Source organism: Kogia breviceps, chromosome 1 (genome assembly GCF_026419965.1).
Source record: "Kogia breviceps isolate mKogBre1 chromosome 1, mKogBre1 haplotype 1, whole genome shotgun sequence".
Lineage (NCBI taxonomy): Eukaryota > Metazoa > Chordata > Mammalia > Artiodactyla > Physeteridae > Kogia > Kogia breviceps.
In genome coordinates, this window is record NC_081310.1 from 141,822,760 (window position 1) to 141,841,788 (window position 19,029).

Consider the following 19,029-nt stretch of genomic DNA (forward strand, 5'->3'; position numbering starts at 1 on the left):
GCCAGGTACTGTTCTAAGCAATTTTACATATATTAATTCATTTATTTCTCAAAATAATTCCTTGATGCAGGTACTATTACTTCCCCACTTAAAAGATGATAAAACTGAGGCACAGAGAGATTAAGTAGCTTGTGTAAAGTCACACAGTTAGTAAGGTAGAAAAGCCAGACTTTGAACTTGGGTAGCTTGACTACAAAACCTGTGTCTTTAACCACTAAGTGAATAATATAAATTATTTTGGAAAGTAAAAAAATTATATTCTCCTTTACTGAGTTTCTCTGCTATCCAAAGAAGCTGATTATTAAAGCTCTATCTAGAAAATGTAAAGAGCCCCCTTCATTTTCCCTGCAACCAGCACAAGGTTCATTGTTGACTATATCACTACATTCAAATACCCCACAACTGCAGAATTAATATAGGTGTAAAGGAAGTAAAGATTTTATTTTAGTTGCTATTTTCCTTTATTAATACTGTAACGTTTCTTGTCTTTTATTCTTTTAAATGTTGGTAGTTCAATAGACGATCCATGCTCAAATAAAGAAGAGATGTAATTTACCATCCAATCAGAATCAAAAAATTATTTTAGGACCTTTGAACAGAGTTCCCAGGTATTTCTCTTGACCAAGAAGGAAATTCTTAGAGGAAAGTCAGCCATTCTTCATGTAAAATCAGGTACTCTGGCAACTCTGCAGATGTATAAATGCAATTTTCCCTAAAAGGTCAATAGGGTCCAAAGACAGTTCCAGGAGTAAGCTACTAACAAGTTACTTTCTTAATTTGAGAACCACTCAGATTCTAAGTGAAGGTGTTAAATATGTAATACCACCTGCCTGTGCTGGTCTGTTTTATCATTCCAGGATCTAATCTGATATTTTCTATCATCTATACATGCTGCCTTCCCCAGACCAGAAGGCTAATTCCCTAGTCTCCTTTCTTAATGGAAGATATTTTAAACAAATAATCATATCATCTTTTATATAACTATGTGACATTTTCATTTCCAGAATTTCTAATTGGTTCTTTTATATAATCACCTGTTCTTAGTCATAGCTCCTGTTTTTGTTTTATAAGTTATTTTTATTTTTACAAATGTTATTCTTCCTTTTATCTATTTGAGGATCTGCGCATACTTAAAAATTTTTTTTATATTGCTTGATAATTTTGGTTTCCCTTGGGGTAAATTTTCCTATTGTTTGAGTTTTTGGTTGTTGTAACATTAGTTTTCCATTAAAATTTTTGTTTTCATGCCCATTTGTGAGGGTGAATATTTTTTCCTTACCTATGCTCACCCCTCCCTGTCTGGCACTTTTATGGTTACCTCCACCTGACCCCCAAGTTTCTGGAGTTCAGAACCAGGTCTTATATTAGCAACATGGTACTCTCATTTGATGTGGATATTGCAGATTCAGTCCAAACCAGATTGTGACGTGCCGTAATTTTCAGCAGTGAATCTGTATATGTTCTCTCCTTCCACCCTAGCTCTACATATTAGTTGCAGGTTTTTTCAAGTCTCTCTTTGCAGAAAAGTGTTCCTTCCCTGCCTCAGTCCCTGTAAGTCTGTATTCTCCTGTTATGCTTAAGGTCTTTTTTTTTTTTTTTTTTACTGCAGGAACAATTTATGGCTGCCACTTCTGTTTGTGGTCTGAAGCCCATCAGTCAGGCCTGGGGTCATTGCTATGTTTCCATTATGTCTCAAATCCAGGTATATGTTCATTCTTTTAAGCAGGGCAAAATTATTTTATTTACTAAATACTTAAGGAGCACTTACTATACACCAGCATAATTCTTTGGACAGAGAAGGCAGTAATGAACAAAAATATGTTCTTCTAATATAGTTTTTCCATTCTCATTGTGTCTTTGAAGAGGTATGGAATGGTGATTGAGTAAGATATGTATTTTGACCATATGGTTATCTTGACCAGATGACCATCTCTATCATCTTGACTAGAGGATGCTCTTTTAAGCAATTATATTTCCTTACCTTCTACAACACTAAATAGTATTTTCTAAGCTTATCTGATCATAAGTTTCATCTAGGATATTTAACAAGAATATAGAACAGAGGGCTTATTATTACACATTTATTGAATCAGAATTTTCACAGAAAGAGCCTGGAAATGTGGAACTGTTTAATAAAGCTCTCAGATAAGTCTTATGGTGGAATAAGTTGGAGAAACACTGTTATAAAACTATATAATTAGATAAATAAAAAAGTAATCAAATCTACAAAGAAAGAAAAGCCAGCCTGTTCTGTTAAAACTAGTATTCTCTATTAGCCTGAAAGAATAGTGAAAATGGAAGCAAAAAAATATTGAAGAAAAATTTGGGAAACTGTTTTGTCTTCTAGCTTCCCTTCAATCAGGTTACCTAGGTTGTGACTCAATTTTCAGAAGCATTAATAAGTTCCAGAACATATGATACATCTAATTCAGAGTGTTAAAAACTACATTCCAAAGTTAAGTGTTTGATGATTACTCTCCTAGCTGTTTCCTCTCATAAATAATAATAATAATAAGATATACATACAAAAGGTTTACTCATATTTAAATTAGATTCTTTCATTATTTTACTCAGATAAAAATTTATGACAAAAATAGATTGAGTGGTTAATATATACTAACAGACAAAATATCTGGCCTCATGAATCTTAAATATAAAGGTGAGATATCTTTTTTGAATAATAGAAATATGAAGATATTTCATATTTATTGTGTTATTCCTAATTACAGTGATGTTACAATAATATTAAAAATAGAATATAGCCACACTGTGGATAGAAGCTACTGTAATTCTATAGTAATAAAAGGAGACATACATGTTTATCAAAGTACTTAAATCTAAGATATATACTCCTTATAATAGCATTTTACAACTTAGGAGATCTAAAATTATTTAAAATATATCAATTTAGTAGGATCATTTTAATAGGAGAGTCTTCTTGAGTTTGACAACTATAGTTACCATTTCATTTTAAGATATTGGTAAAATATTTTATCACCTTGAATAATGATCACGTTAACTTATTAATATCATGCTAAGAGTATATACCCTACATCTGCGAACAAACTATAGAAAACAGTATATTTGACATAAACATTCATGATGAGATATTATGTTCTCACCTATAGAGTCAGGCAACTGTTGCAACATATTGGATGACAGTAAGAGGTCCTCCAGGGCTTCACATCCAGAAATGTCCAAGTCAACCGTTTCTATTCTGTTTTTTGACATATCCAGGTATACCAACATCTTTAACTTCCCTATAGACTTGATGACATTGCATAAACTCAGGGTTAGTTGAGAAACTTTCAGGAAGTATTTTAAAGTTGTAAAAACCACAACACTATAAATCACTTTTAAAAGCAAATGCAACAATAACAAGTTTTGGTGAGAATGTGGAGAAACCATGACCCTCATACATTTCTAGGAGGAATGTAAAATTATACAGCCACTTTGGAAAACGTTTGGCCATTCCTCAAAATATTAAACATAGAGTTTCCATATGACCCAGAAATCCCTAGGTACATACTCAAGAATGAAATATACATCCACAAAGAAACACAAATATTCAAAGCAGTGTTATTCACAACAGGCAAAAAGTGGAAACAACCCAATGTCCATCAAATGATGAACGGTTAAACAAAATGTGGTGTATCCATAAGCTGCAGTATTATTTAGCAATAAAAAGCAATAAAGTAGCGATACATGCTACAAAATGGATGAACCTTGAAACATGCAGTGAAAGATGCCAGTCACGAAAGACCACCTATTGTATGATTCCATTTATATGAATTGTCCAGAATAGGCAAATCTATGGAGTCAGAAAGTAGATGAGGATTGCTAGAGGCTGGGAGGTCAAGAGGAAGGGGGTAACTGCTAATGTTTCTTTCAGTGGTGATGGAAGTGTTCAAAATTAGATTGTGGTGATGCCTGTTCAATTATGTGAATATTTTGAAAACCATTGAACTGTATACTTTAAATGGGTGAATTTTATGATATGTGAATATATCTCTCAACAGAGATATGTTAAAAGATAGCAGCAATAATCTCAAAGTTGCTGTAGAATTAAGTAAATTGAAAGAAAGAAAGAAAGAAAGAAAGAAAGAAAGAAAGAAAGAAAGAAAGAAAGAAAGAAAGAAAAAGGAAGGAAGGAAAAGAAAGGAAAAAGTTGCCACCTAAACAACATATGCTGACATTCTGATTCTTACAATTTCAAATGCATAAGAAAGGTATTAAATCGTGATTTGGACTTCATCCTACTACGCAGATAATCAATTTGTTCATTCAACAGTTCTATTTGAGGATCTACTATGTATCAGGGCTTTTGTTATATACTGGAGAACAATCATGAATAAGTCAGCTATGTGAGGGAAGAGACTTGTCATGATATAGATAAAGTCTTTAAGGTGCTTATAGCAGTGAAGGAAACTGTCGAATAAATAACTATAATACCCTATGATATGTACAATTTAAAAAAAGCATGTAGAGAATGCCCTAGAAACACAGGGATGCAAATGGCCTGGAAGGCACTGCTGTCAAGAAAAGGAGAAACAGTACCTGGAAGAGAGAACAGCACAGAGAAGTGTGAGGAAGCGTGGTGTGTTTGAGGGAGAGTGGGAGATTCAACGTCACTGAATACAGTGATGAAATTAAGCATAAGAAGCCAGCTGTTAAACGGCCTTGCCTGTCATGTGAGGATTACATGATCTCTATCTTATAGGCAAGGAGAGCTATTCAAAGCTTTTAAGATGGTGAATGCCATAATCAGATTTGTGTTTTGAAATAATGACTTCAGGGAAATGTGAAGGGAAGATTCATGACTGGCGTTAGAGTAGATCTGAAAGGATTAGAAGGATTTGGAAGCAGTTTAGCTGAGGAGATGAAAGGGACCTGAGTTAAGGCAGCAGAAGTGAGGATGAAGAGGGGATGGCTCGAGAAAAATTTAGATGTGAAATGATTGGATTAGTAACTGATTACTGAGTACAGGGGAGGAATCAGGCCATACATTGGGCAGGGAGTGAATAGTGATTTTTAGCTTGGACGTGTACTATGGGAATTAGAACAAGATAAAATTCTTCATTTTCCTTTTCTTTAAGGGCATGATTTGCAAATAAATGTCCCACATATATCTGTGTTCAATGGGTCATCTGCTTGTTGGTCTACCTGTATACAATTTACTATACTGTCTCTACTTATTTGGCAGAGTATAAACACATAAATATTACATAAACAAATTTATTATGCAAGCACACACTTGGCACTGTGCTAAGTTCTTTATACATATTACTTGACATAATACTTTATATTCTTGCTGCTCAGAACGTGTTTTACACAGCAGCAGCATTGGTACAACCTGAGAGTTTGTCAGAAATGTGGAATCCAGACCCACTCCAGACCTATTGAATCAGAATCTGCACTTGGACACACATTAAAGCTTAGAGGTTAAGAAATGTCACACGCTCGTTTCCCTGAGAATTGGAGACAAAGAGAAATTTATGAGAGAGATTCTTGGGATTAATACCAGGGGAAAGAAAGAGGGAAGGAAGGAAGCAGGATTGGACAGATGAAAGTGGGCTATGATGAAGTTTTGAGGAATTCCTCAGCTGACCCTTCAAATAGTACTGAAGTAGCAGGGAAGGGGCCAGGCCTTCAGAGTCTTATTTGATTGATCATTGGATACAGGTCTCCTGGAATAGGGGTGTAACCCTGCATGAGAAACTTCTCTCAGCTGAGGCAATTCCTGAAGAGGGTGGAGAGCTGCAAGCAGCATGCCCAGAAGCTGGGGAGTTCATCCAGGAGGATGATGCATGACAGGATATACTATAAGTAACATTCCAAAGTTGCCCCATTAATAAGGGGTGGAGCTAAAATTCAAACTCGTTTTTATCAGAATTCAGACTGCAAAGCCTACCGATTACATTAGCAGTTTCTGACTGACGCCTTAATTAACTCAGCTCATAGCTCTAGCCCTGCTCCTCCAGTTCCCCATGTGGGAGAGGGTGAACACAGTCTTAGAACAGGTGAATAGTTGCTAGGCTCGGAACTGGGTACTCTGGGTGAGTCAGGCCATGGGGCTGAGTTTCTCCTCATGCCTAGAAATATGTCCCTTGGAAAAATACTGTCACTTTACTTATAGCTCTCCACCCCAAAGAACTATTATGTTACCTTAGCTCATCTCTTCCGATGAGCATAGAAAGAATAATATATGTGATTATGTGTCTATGTGTGTGTATATTTCTTTTTTTGTTTCATTATGATGAGAAAATTTCTTTTCTCTTTGAAGCTTCCTGAATTGCTATCTCCAGCAAACTCAATAAATATTTTGGTGTGAGGTTTCTAAATATCCTTTTTTGGAAGCAAAGTAACAATTTGGTGTTTATTTTTGTCTTTCTAAACCCTTACTTTCAAACATCTTATAAAAGCAATAGTAGCCTGGAGTGATAAAGGTCTCTGAGGCCCAATGTCTCAGAGTTCTTGAGGATGCTGAATGTTGCTCCAACATCTCTCTCAACATAGAGGGGCCTACAGATGAGTGGTGGACAACAAATAAAATGTGGAAGCCATCACAAGCAAAAGAAGATATTGGAGTTTGCTGTTTAGTCATATTTTGATTGATTGATCTTAGAGTGATGGCCACAAGACAGAGCTATGTAGCAAACTAATTTTTGATCATTATCTATTTGCTTCTCTGATTTATGAAAAACAGTGGAAAAATGAAAGCCCAGGCTTCCAAAAGTATTTGAAAAGTATATTAGCTTAATGTATTTTGGTACATGAACTAAAAATAAAAAGGAACTTGCTTTTTTCCCTGTGTCTTATGACAGCAGTCCCCAACCATTTTGGCACCAGGGATTGGTTTCGTGGAAGACAATTTTTCCACAGACTGGGGCAGGGGAGGGGGGATGGTTTGGGGATGATTCAAGCGCATTACATTTATTGTGCACTTTATTTCTATTATTATTACATTGTAATATATAATGAAATAATTATACAACTCACCGTAATGCAGAATCAGTGGGAACCCTGAGCTTGTTTTCACTTGCCACTCACTGATAGGGTTTTGATATGAGTCTGCAAGCAAGTGATTTATTATGGTCTCTGTGCAGTCAAACCCTCTGCTAATGATAATCTGTATTTGCAGCCACTCCCCAGAGCTAGCATCACGGCCTCAGCTCCACCTCAGATCATCAGGCCTTAGATTCTCATAATGAGCGTGCAACCTAGATCTCTGGCATGCACAGTTCACAGTAGGGTTCGTGCCCCTATGAGAATCTAATGTCGCTGCTGATCTGATAGGAAGCGGAGGTCAGGTGGTAATGCGAGTGGTGGGGAGCGGCTGTAAATACAGATGAAGCTTCACTCCCTCACCCACTGCTCACCTCCTGCTGTGTGGCTTGGTTCCTAACAGGCCATGGACCGGTACCAGTCCACGGCCCAGGGCTTGGGGACCTCTGTCTTATAACACTAAATATTTAGGATTAATCATCCTGTGAAACTGACAGACATGGGCTGAAGACTGCATTCAAGATTAGCCTTTCAAAGTCAAGCATTTCTAGGTAATTGCATAACAACTAATTGCCAGCACTGGACATTCAGAAAACCGTGCCTGTATAGGGTAGGGAGGTGTGGGGTATTCCCACAAAGAGCATCACAAAATGTGGAATTCAAGTGTACTAACTAAAGTGAGAAATCCACTTAAACTTGGCAGTATATAATAAAAAATCTACTTTTGAAGCAGAAAAAATTAGACAGCACTGTTTTACAGAAGATCTAATCACTACTTTTCCATTTAAATAATACACTAACTAAGGAATTAGAGGTCTGAGTTGATTTCCAAGGTTGCATTTTGGGAATGGAGTAACTTTGAAAAGTAAGATGAGCCTAATTCTCATTCATACCTTCTATTGATTCTATAGTAACAGAATTTTGGAGCATCAGAGTGAACAAAAGCCTCTGGAGCTGGTATGAATTACAGATCCACCATTTACTGGCTGTGTGACCTTGGCCCAGTTACTTACTCTTTCTGTTTCAGTTTCCTCATCTATAACATGGGGTTGGTAATAAATCTGCTTCACAGGGTTGCTATGAGAATTTGGTGAGTCATTTGTAAAATATCTAGATAGTGCTTAGCCCATGATAAATGCTATGTAAGTGTTTCTGAATAAATGAATACATTGAAGAAGCAGGTATAAACTTTTCCAACTAGACATACATTCTGATTCCTCAATATTTGCATAAGGGATTGATCACTGTCTTACTTGTTGCCCCAGGGTTTGTACATACCTTGAATAGGATACAAATCAGTCTCTGCTATGTGTAGTGGAATACAGATTTGTCTCTCATGTTATATGTGAGCCCCTCAAACAAATATATTCAAGGTCACTGAGTATATTATTATTATTATTATTGATTTAGTTAGTTTATTTGCGGTACGCGGGCCTCTCACTGCTGTGGCCTTTCCCGTTGCGGAGCACAGGCTCTGGATGCGCAGGCGCAGTGGCCATGGCTCACGGGCCTAGCCGCTCCGCGGAATGTGGGATCTTCCCGGACCGGGGCACGAACCCGTGTCCCCTGCATCGGCAGGCGGACTCTCAACCACTGCGCCACCAGGGAAGCCCGAGTATATATTTTTTGTAACCCTGACATTAAGATGGTTTCTAGTTCATAGAGGTATATTTTTAAGTGGTTTTTGAATAAATCAATAAATAGAAAACATGCATGCTTTTCTGTTTTGCATTTGTGATGATAGTAGAAATGTATTCCTTTGGTGAGAGGAGAAAGTATTTTTTCCCTAATCTGTTGTCATATTTTCTTCTTTATGTGGTCCCATGCTTGTTCAAAAGAGAATAAGCTTCCTGTTCTTGTTGCTTTTGCAATAATTTAAAAACAAATTTAAATGTTAATTCAAACAAGGAATAAGTTTGACTTTGGGAATACACATCTAAATCTCAGTGGCTGAAGAATTATTACACAACCAGCTGCCTTGGCTTCTTAGCCCAATGCAAGGAGTTTAGAGTTGGCTTTCACCAGAGACCCTTGTGGTTGTTGTTGGTGTGTGTGTGTGTGTGTGTGTGTGTACATGCTTATATTCAGGTGCATGTGTTATGAGTGGTAAGAAGCAGTGTTTTATGGAAAGCCATTCTCTCACTGGATGAAAAAGGAATGAATAGTCACACTCAGTGAGTTGACTGATAAAACTACTTTTTAGGAGGTATTATTATTATTATTTTTGTGTGTGTGTGTGTGTGATATGCGGGCCTCTCACTGTCGTGGCCTCTCCTATTGAGGAGCACAGGCTCCGGACGCGCAGGCTCAGAGGCCATGGCTCACGGGCCCAGCCGCTCCGCGGCATGTGGGATCTTCCCGGACCGGGGCATGAACCCGTGACCCCTGCATCGGCAGGCGGATTCTCAACCACTGCGCCACCAGGGAAGCCCCAGGAGGTATTATTGGATTTTCTGTTAGTTGAGAAGAAAAATTGATTCTAGTTTAACTTTCTATTTTTAACAATTTATGCTACTTGCCTTTTTCAAAAACTCAAATACGTTCTATTGGAAATCACCTGAACCACGAGATATTTATTTTGTGCAAGAGCTCTAACAATATGAGCAGAAATCATTATCTACTTACCTACAAGAAGGCTGATTTTGTAAAACTAAGACTTGGTATTATGTATAGCATTGTTTTTCATTTAACAATATGAATTTTTCAGCTTTTGAAAAACAGTAAATAGGGAAGGAGATGAAAAATATACTCCTAAGAGAACAAGAAAATTTTTCATACATTTTACACACCTATAACACTCATAAAAGTTATATGAAATATTTAAAAAAGAATTAGTGAAAAACACTTGATGACGGAACACTCCTAACAAATGTTTAACTTTGAAATGAAAACACTCGGATTTAAGAAGTAAGATTAATCATTATCAGTTACAATTAATATACCACATAGATGCTAGACAACATGGCATAATAAAAACTTACATACCCCAGGTAGTACTTGCAATGCATTATTATCCATCCACAGCTCCCTTAAATTTTGTATTTGATCCAGAACTTCAGGCTAGGAGAGGAGTAGGGAGAAAAGAGAGAGGAGAAGAAAACTAAATTAGTCTTTTCTTGTCACAATATAAGATGTAATTTCTTCGATCTGGAACTTTGATTTGGGAATCTAGTGTTAATCCTCTTAGAAATTCCAAGTTTAACAGACCTCTTCCAGCAAAACTGGTAATCCCTGAGGTAGCCAACCTAGAATTTATGTGGAAACAATCAGAACAACAATAATAAAAGTTAAAATCTATTACCCTCCCTTAACACCCTACAATTATCCTTTGTAGTATTTATTATACTCTACTCTGTCTTCTTCACTAGAGTATAAGTTTTTGAAGGGCAGAGTAATGTTTGGTTTTTAATCACTGTATCCTCATATCCCCATTGCTTGCTATGATACTTGGTAAATAGTAGGTTTTTATCATATGTGTGTATTAACACCATACACACAAACATCTACCCCCCCCTCGCCCCACTCCCAGGCATTACATTACCATGATGTGATAATGGTATAAACCCACTCGTTTCTTATCTTTTCATTTACTCAACAAATAATTAGTTGTTGAATAGTGAGGATGCCTGCTATGTGAAACACACAGTGCAGGATCCACAGTTATTCAAACTCATTTCTTGCCTGGAAGTAGCTGATGATCTAATTGGGGAGACAAATGCATATAAATAACTAAAACATAAGGCATCATATGGGAGAAAAGAATAATGTAGAGAAGTCCAGAGAAAAAAGAGAGATAATATAATCAAGGTGTAACCTACAGTGCATAATGAAACACTTTAACTCCCTAACTAGAAGCTGTCTCTAACTTCTATCTCCTGGGCAGCAGACTATATAGAGAAGATAGAGGTTACTATTGCTGCCAGCATCATTTCTTGATTTATGATGACCGCTTGCAGTTTTCTTTTCAGAAATCATCCCCTCCCTCACCCTAAGGCCAGCTGCTTCCCTTGAAGTTGAATCCTTTTTACCACTTCAGGGAACTGACAAAGGCCTAAGCTAATTAGTGCATTATCTTCACCTGGCCATGGGGTTTGGCTCAAGGATCCATTCAGAGCAGATAAGAAATGATTCTCTGACTGGGACTTCTGGGGAAAAGACTCTTGCTCTTGACTGCTGGATTTGAAACTGGAAGGGTACAGCGTTGGGGGCTTCAGACATGAGGAAAAGGGGAAAGTCTGTTTGAGTTAAAAATGGATCCTGATGACATCATATAAGCCTAGAATTAAGCCACACCTGAAGTCAGATTTTTTTTCCTCTTCCAACTGAAAACATTACTGAAAGAAGATACAACCATAGTTTAATAAAATTTGAGACCTAACTAGGAAAGCCAGTGTATTTGATAGAATACTTGTGGAAAAGAATGGAATTGTATCAATGTTACTATTAGACTATTGATAATTGTGGGTCAGTACAATACACTTCAGAGACTTCCAGGACTACTTTGGCAATAGTCTCTGGTTCCTTTAGCCTGCAATTGCAGTGGAACGTGGTACTATTCCTGGGAGAAGTTTAATTTATAACAAGCATCAAAACTTAAAGTTAGGACAGGGAATAAAAGGACTGCGTGAGTAAGTGCCGGGGGATATTTTGTGTAGGAAATATTCCGCTGTCACTTAGATCACAGGGAACAGGCAGTGAACTACTCCATCTCTGTACTGGAAAACATCAGTCACATGATGTAGTTTTTCTAAGCCCAGGCATCATGAAGACTTTAGGAGAAGAGAAAGAGTTGCATACCTGATAAGTTCAACACAACTTTATGTATGTAATAAGATAGAGATTAGTGTATAAACTTGAAACAATGAGCCTTATTCAGGATGGACTAGATTATGCTGTGGTAACAAATTAATCCTGAAATCTCAGTGTCTTAACACAACAGGATTACTTCTTACTCTCACTATATGTCCCATGTGGTTTTCTGCCCCCATGATCTTGTGTTACCTGCAAATCAAGACTTTCAGAAGAGCCAAAGCAGGAACGACAATGGAAAACTAGCCACTACTCTTTAAGATCTCAGGCTGGAAGTGACACTTAACACTTCTGCTTATAGCTCATTGTCCAGAACTCTTTATATGGCCAGGACCTAAGTTTAGGGAAGGCTGGGAAATGTAGGAGGAATTCATGGAATATTTGGTGAACACTACTGCCCCTGCCACACAGTGAACACCATATGAGAAAAAGAATGACAAGAAGGAATATGTAGTACTTTCATAATTTAGTTATCCCTTCATTCAGTAAGTACTTATTGAACAGCTTCTAAGTTCCAGGCACTGCACTAGATTCATAATGCATGGTATGGTCTCTGCCTTCAAGAAACCCATGGTCTATTTCTCGAGCAAACATACAAAGAACAAATACATGACATTATGGGAATATAAAGAAGGGGGTACCTATATGCGTTAGTATTGAGGGAAACCAGACATGGATTCATGGAGCTGAGATGTGAAGGAGCTGTTCAGAAGAGAGGAGAGGAGAGGAAACACATTTTAGCCAGAAGCAGAGTGGTGAGAAACAGCATGGTGTAGGAATGGTAACAACAGGCAGTTTTCTTTACAGGATTGTCAAGTTTAAAATGGAGTAAGTAGCAGAAAATGAGGCTAACAAAGGAAGGTGCCAGTCTGTGAAGACCTCATGTTTTGTTAGGGAGATGGAACTTTATCTTATGGTCTAGAAGCATAAAAACTTTCTAATGGAAAGTGATTTTGGCAGATCAATGTTTTATATGTATCACTCTATCCTGGTGGAAAAAGGAAACAGAGAAGCCAGAAAAGCTTATTAGGACTAGTAATAAAAGAGATAATGAGGAATAAAGAGAAGTTGGATTCAGAAAACGTTTAGAAGATGCATGTCCCCCAGTTTCCCAGTACTTAGTAGTGCCACCAATGGAGGTGCAGAATTTGGAGGTGGGAGATTTATGAAAGAGACTGAATTTAATTTTGATCATGATTAGCTTTAGGTTCCTGTGAGACACAGGTGGAGATGTCCAGAAATCAGGTGGCTATTAAAATCTGAAGCTTAAGGAATAGGTCTGTGCTAAGGTTGTACGACTTAGGCATTTTGTGGAAATAGAAACCCATGTGGATGAGCTCCTTACGGGGAATGTGAAGGGACTCAGAGGTGCAGGTGACCGAGGAAGGAGCCCTGTGGAACACTAACACTTGAGAGTTGAAAACAGGAAGTGTTGCTGGCAAAGCCCATGAATAATTCCCGAGAAATAAAAATAGGATCTTGGTAATAAACTCTAACCTTTTTTTCCTTTGTACTTCGTCTAGTTTCACTTGCTCATAGGGTGCTGGGTGCAGAGGCCTTGCTCCCCACACTTCAGACCAGAGTTCTTCGTGCAAAACAGCTGCGCCCAACACCTCAGCTCTAGGCCGTGTGCAGAAGTGCTGTGCATGATACCGAAATCCAAGATGGCAGCAGTGGGCCGCGTGCAGAGACGCTGTACCCAGAACTGCGATCTGGAGTGACTGCCGAGAGGAGCACAGCTGCACCAGACCCAGGAGAATGCTGCCCCTGCCCTGCTGAGGAGACCCCCGTGAAGCAGCCCAGCCCACAGCCCATGGGGGAGAACTTGTGCTCTAGGGCATGAGCTCGCACCTCTCCATTCTCTGATCCAAGAATAAAGCTTTCCTTTGCTTCGGAACCGAACTCAGTCTCATTCTATTGGCACAAGCAACACCAGGCAGAAGGACCCTTGTTGGGGCCCGACTCGGAAGGGTCAGTAACAGAAAGGCAAACTACAGAAGAAGGCAAGAAGAAATGGAGTCCAGAAGAGTAAAGGGTTATTAAAGTCCAATGAACAGAATTATGTTAAGAATAAGTAAGTGCACAAGAGTATCATACACTGGAGAAGTGTCCAGTAAAATAAGAGATGAAGATGTCCACTCAATTTTGGAAGTAGTAGCATGCTGGTAACCTTACTGATAGCCATTTCATGTGATAACTGTATTATAGTGGGTTGAAGATAAATGAGGCAATACAGAGAGAATATTCTTTGTAAAGTTTGGATGAAAGGTGAGGAGAGAAGTTGTGGGGCTAGGTAGAAATTGAGGAAGTTGAGAAAAAAGAAAGCTGATAGGAAGACACTAGCAAAGAGGAACAGATTAAGGCCAGACAAAATGGTATAAAATTAATGGAGTAAATTCCAAGAGGTGACAAAAAAGATGGGATTGATAGCACAAAAAGAGGGTCTGCCCTTGAATAGAAGTGAGACATCTCATTTGTTTAGACTCAAGGGAAGGTAGTAAGGTTGATGTGGTTGTAGGTGGGCATCGTGGGGGAAGGCTGGAAGTTGAGAGAGAGCATGTCTGAAGGTCTCAAATTCTCTTAATGAAGTAAGGAGCAAGGTAATCTGTTGAGCTGGCAGGGCAAGAATTTTCTATACAAAGTTCAGACTGGAATCGTTGGAGGGGAATCAAAGAGGAAATTAACGGCAATCAAAAGAGCTCTATCAATGGTAACTATTTTAACTTTGGGGGGAGCCAGGTGGGAAACTGACAGTCTAGGAAAAAACAGAAGAAATAGGAGATTTCAGGTTTCCATGAGGTCAAAGAGGAGTATAGTAGGAGTGACAGATTGAGAGAAGTAGGATAAAAAATTACAATGAGAGAGCAAAAGTTCAGAGTTTAATATTTCTGAAGTAGTTCCAGGCAATGAAAAAATTCAAGCTGTAACCCTGGGTAGTATGACATCTTGGTGTGTGTGGGCAGGGGAGGAAGCTGTGGGAACATAAGGTCTTGCATGATCTCTAAGGATTTGGGTAACCTTTGGTGGACTGCATAGTTTGCTCCCTTGGCTGTGTTACACAAAGTGGCAAATAAAACTGATCAATTATACCTCTAAAATACCTCTCACAACGGGTTCTACCGGGGACCTTAGACATCTAAGACAACTAGGAGAGGGATTACTGATGCTAACCTATATTTCTACTTTATTTCAAAAGTTCTCATTTAATTTATTTAATAATATAATAAAGTCATAAGAGTCCTACTTTACAGATGAAGAATCCGATAATCATTTTCTGGCGAAAATGAGAATAGTTTGATGAGGGCTGCATAACTGCAGCTGGGATTATTACTCAAGTCTCCTGGCTCCAAAAATGACATCATCTTACAGTTTAAGACTGAAATTCTGAAATAATGAAGAATGCTGGTGATCACAAACACCCAATAAAGAAAGTAAAGCATATTCTGGATTTCTAAAAAAAGATAATATTTTTATTACTGGATGTTATAATAAAATGTGTCACAGAGGAAATTTCAGCAACTTTCTAATAAAAACTGACAAAATGTATTCAGCAGGTCAATACATAACCTTGCTGAAACAACATGAAGATGCAATGACGTCTCATGACCAATAGACAATTTTAAAGTGGATCTCGAAGCTAAACTAAATGGCTTACACCCAACCAAACACATAAACTGCCTTTTTCCAGACCGCTTAATTTCATTCTCAAAGTCAATTGTTTGCATTAAAAATGAGTGAATTAAATCAAGAATGGCTTGGCATATTCAATGCTGATGAAGGTGCTGTGAGCTGGGCACTCACATAAACTGCTTTGATGATTATAAATTCATTTGGTCTTTTAAGAAAACATTTTCAAATATGTATCTCAGTTCTCAAAAGTATTCACATTTGCTTTGGGGCAACTATCTTACTGAAATCATCTGAAATATGGAAAAATCTTATTGCAGAAAAATGTCATTGTAGAATAATTAAATAATATTAAAAAGTTGGTCACGCTTTCAGTAAACTATAGCATAATGAAAGAGATAACCAAATTATGATAAAATATGTTGGTATAGCATACAAAAATGAAAATGAATTATCTATATTTTTATGTAAGATATACCTTGCAAATAATAGAGAATGAAAAACAAGTTTAGAAAATTCGTATAGCACAAATCAATTGAACATAAATTTTAAAAAGTTATATATTTATGAATACATAAACATACAGTAAAAATAGGAATATATAGAATAGATGCACACCAAATTAAAAATAGTAATTGTTCTGGGATTGGAGTAAGAGTAGGAAGGAGAACATAGAAGACTTCTACTTGATTTACAGTGTTTTACTTATTTACAAAAAAAACCTAACTCAAATACAAAAAATAGTTAACATTTGTTCCTTTTGGTTGGCAGGTGTTTAATATATTACTTTAAAATTTTTATATTTTTATATTTGTTTTCATTTTTAAAACATTAGAAAAATTATGATGGAATAATGATTAATTTTTTCCTTAATTTGCATTTCTTCTGTATTTTCCAAATTTCCTACAGTATACAGGCATTAATTTAATAAAAAATTAGAGAACATTTCAGTGTCTTGTCTTACATTTACACTTACCTAAACCACTGTAGAATTATCTTTGAAGTGATCTTACTTTTATTAGCTGAAATGAGCTAAGAAAAGGGTTACATCAATTTTAACAAAAATAGAACATATATTTTCCATGACTACAACAAATTCAAATAACTCCTGTCATGTATATGCAGTTTTATTCTGTTCTCTTGATATGACTATATGTGTTACTTTTATTCCACTAATTTTGATAATAGAGTTTGGTTATATTTATTTATACACCTATTAAATTTTTTCTTCCAATGAGGTTAAGAGAAATGTTCACTGAAAAACATAACATCTGACATTTATCTAATTTTATCAAAATTAAACTAGGAAACTTTAAAATTTAAAAAGAGAACTTTACATTTGAAATGTCTTAAAATTGTTGAGATTACCTGGCAGATACTGTAATAACAAAACTTTGTTATTCCCAGAAACTATGCCTAACTGGAAGGCAACAGTATGGAACCTGCTTCAAAATGCTGACAAATACACTAGAAAGTGGTTTCTCAAATCAATAAAAGTGTAAAATAACCAACGCAAATTTTAAAAATTATATTCTCCAATCAAAGTGACCAAATTATGATATTTCATTGAGATGTTTCAGTTATTATATTTTTTCTAAATTTTGAGATGAATACTTTAAAGTATTATTTTATTTTTTTTTACTTTTACCATTTTTGTTTGATAACGTTAGAGTTTGCAATTTGCCAAGGAAACACGACTACATTTTAAGAAACTTTCCCTCATTTTCCTTCAATTTTTTATTTAGTAATACACTTAGCTTATTACCAGCTCTATGGCTCTCACAACTGGGAGATCTTTTATTTATGAATCCCATGGTGCACTGCTGAAACTTTCTGATACACAAAATAACTAAAACTGTTCAGCTCTTGATGACAAGCCTACTTGTTCATTCTCTCAATTGTTCTGTCCTACATGCCTTTAGACTGTTTAACTTCTTCAGTTAATTTCTTTGGAGATAAAAACGTTAGCTCCATAGAGTCTGAGCCTATTTCCAGTTTACATTAGTTACATGTTTCTCAATTTTATTTCAGGTGTCACTCCTACTAAAATGTTCATAAATTTTAAAGCATTGGTTTTGGTTTAATTACTCCAATTAGGTAACATGTAGGAAAATATTTTTATATTTCAGAAATTATTGAACAAATAAATAAATAGGCATTCTTAACACCAATAATAAAATGCATTGCTGAGAAAGCCAGATTAATTTATAATTAATTAAAACACTTTCAGCCATAAACTAATAGGAATATTTTAACATATATGTGAATGTAATACATTCCATTTAAATAATAAAGTGAATATATTGATGGCACACAGGAAGTAATCCACAAATGACATGATGTCGAGAGGGAGAGACAATCCATTAAATGACTGAATTAGTATCCAAAATAATCTGAAAATATTGGAAGACTCATTAATTTTCATTTGTTTAAAAACACATTCATTCAATCCAGAAGTACTATGTATCCCATGCAAAGAAGGCACTATAAAGGTCTTTGGGAATTTAATGCAGACTGTAACAGGGCTGTCCCTACATCTTTTCTGTCAATGTCCTGTTCTATATGCAACATATCATATGTGGGCTGTTGCCCTCTAAGTGCCTAAGCATTAAATGTCTTCAACAAACTAGAGTTTATTCAAAATATCTGGAAACCATGCCATAGGAGAAATGGTTAAAATGCCTTAAACTGTTGGGCTGAAAAACGGAAGATGTAGGTGTCAAAGATACCCGTCTTTGAGTAACTGAGGGTTGCTGTAAGGAAGAGGGGTTGGGTTTGTTCTCTCTTCACCCCCAGTTCAGAACTAGAATCAATGAGGAAAGTTGCAGGAAAGTGGATGTAAGTATTACACAGGTGTGACTTTTTCCCAGTTAGATCTCTCTAAAATGAAATAATCTAATTTCCTTTAGGAGACAGTGACTCTTCTCTCAAAGGAACACATAGCTCCTTAAGAAGATATAAATAAAAAGAACAAAGCAATGACAACAACAAAAGCTAATTTTTATCGGTCACTTGTGACATTCAGGCACTTTTCCAAATGCGTTTACATAGATAATTCTCCGTGAATCTTCACAACTATTATTGGACAGGTGGGTACTATTATTGGACAGGCAGTAAGCAGAATGATTAAGAGCATGGTTTCAGGAGCTAGCCTGAGTCCAGATCCAGGCTTTGTCACTTACTTGCTGTCAAGTGTTGGCTCAGGTTCCTCTTCTGTAATAGGTAGATAACAGGAGTACTCCCCACATGGGGGGATAATGAGGAATAACTATTTTACAACATTTAAACTGCTTAGAATAGTGTCTGATTCTAAGTGTTAGTGCTCAATGCTCAGTGCATGTTAGCTATTATCCCCATTTTATAGACAAGGAAATTTAGGCGTAAAAAAGCAAATTACCATGCCCAGAAATATATGGCTAATATACACAGAAGGCAAGAGCATGATCTTGAAGTTTTGTAAGATAAGATGAATAAGGTTCAAAAGGAGATGAGTATTCCAGAGAAAAGGTATGGTTCACTTCTAGCATGATGCTACTTGGGCAGGTAGCCTTAGAATGAAAGTGCCAAAAGAGATCAGATGTTAAAGAC

General features: G+C 36.7%; 1 protein-coding gene across 2 annotated transcripts in view; it reads right to left on the bottom strand.

Moving 5' to 3' along the window:
• The window catches only part of LRRC7 (leucine rich repeat containing 7), a 493,673-nt gene that overhangs the window by 131,019 nt on the left and 343,625 nt on the right, over nt 1-19,029 (bottom strand). For both annotated transcript variants that reach the window (XM_067005975.1, XM_067005982.1), the window contains exons 9-10: nt 9,991-10,065; nt 3,123-3,267 (exon numbers count right to left, since the gene is read on the bottom strand). In XM_067005975.1, the coding sequence (XP_066862076.1) occupies nt 3,123-3,267; nt 9,991-10,065 (220 nt within the window). The remainder of the gene's footprint in view (nt 1-3,122; nt 3,268-9,990; nt 10,066-19,029) is intronic.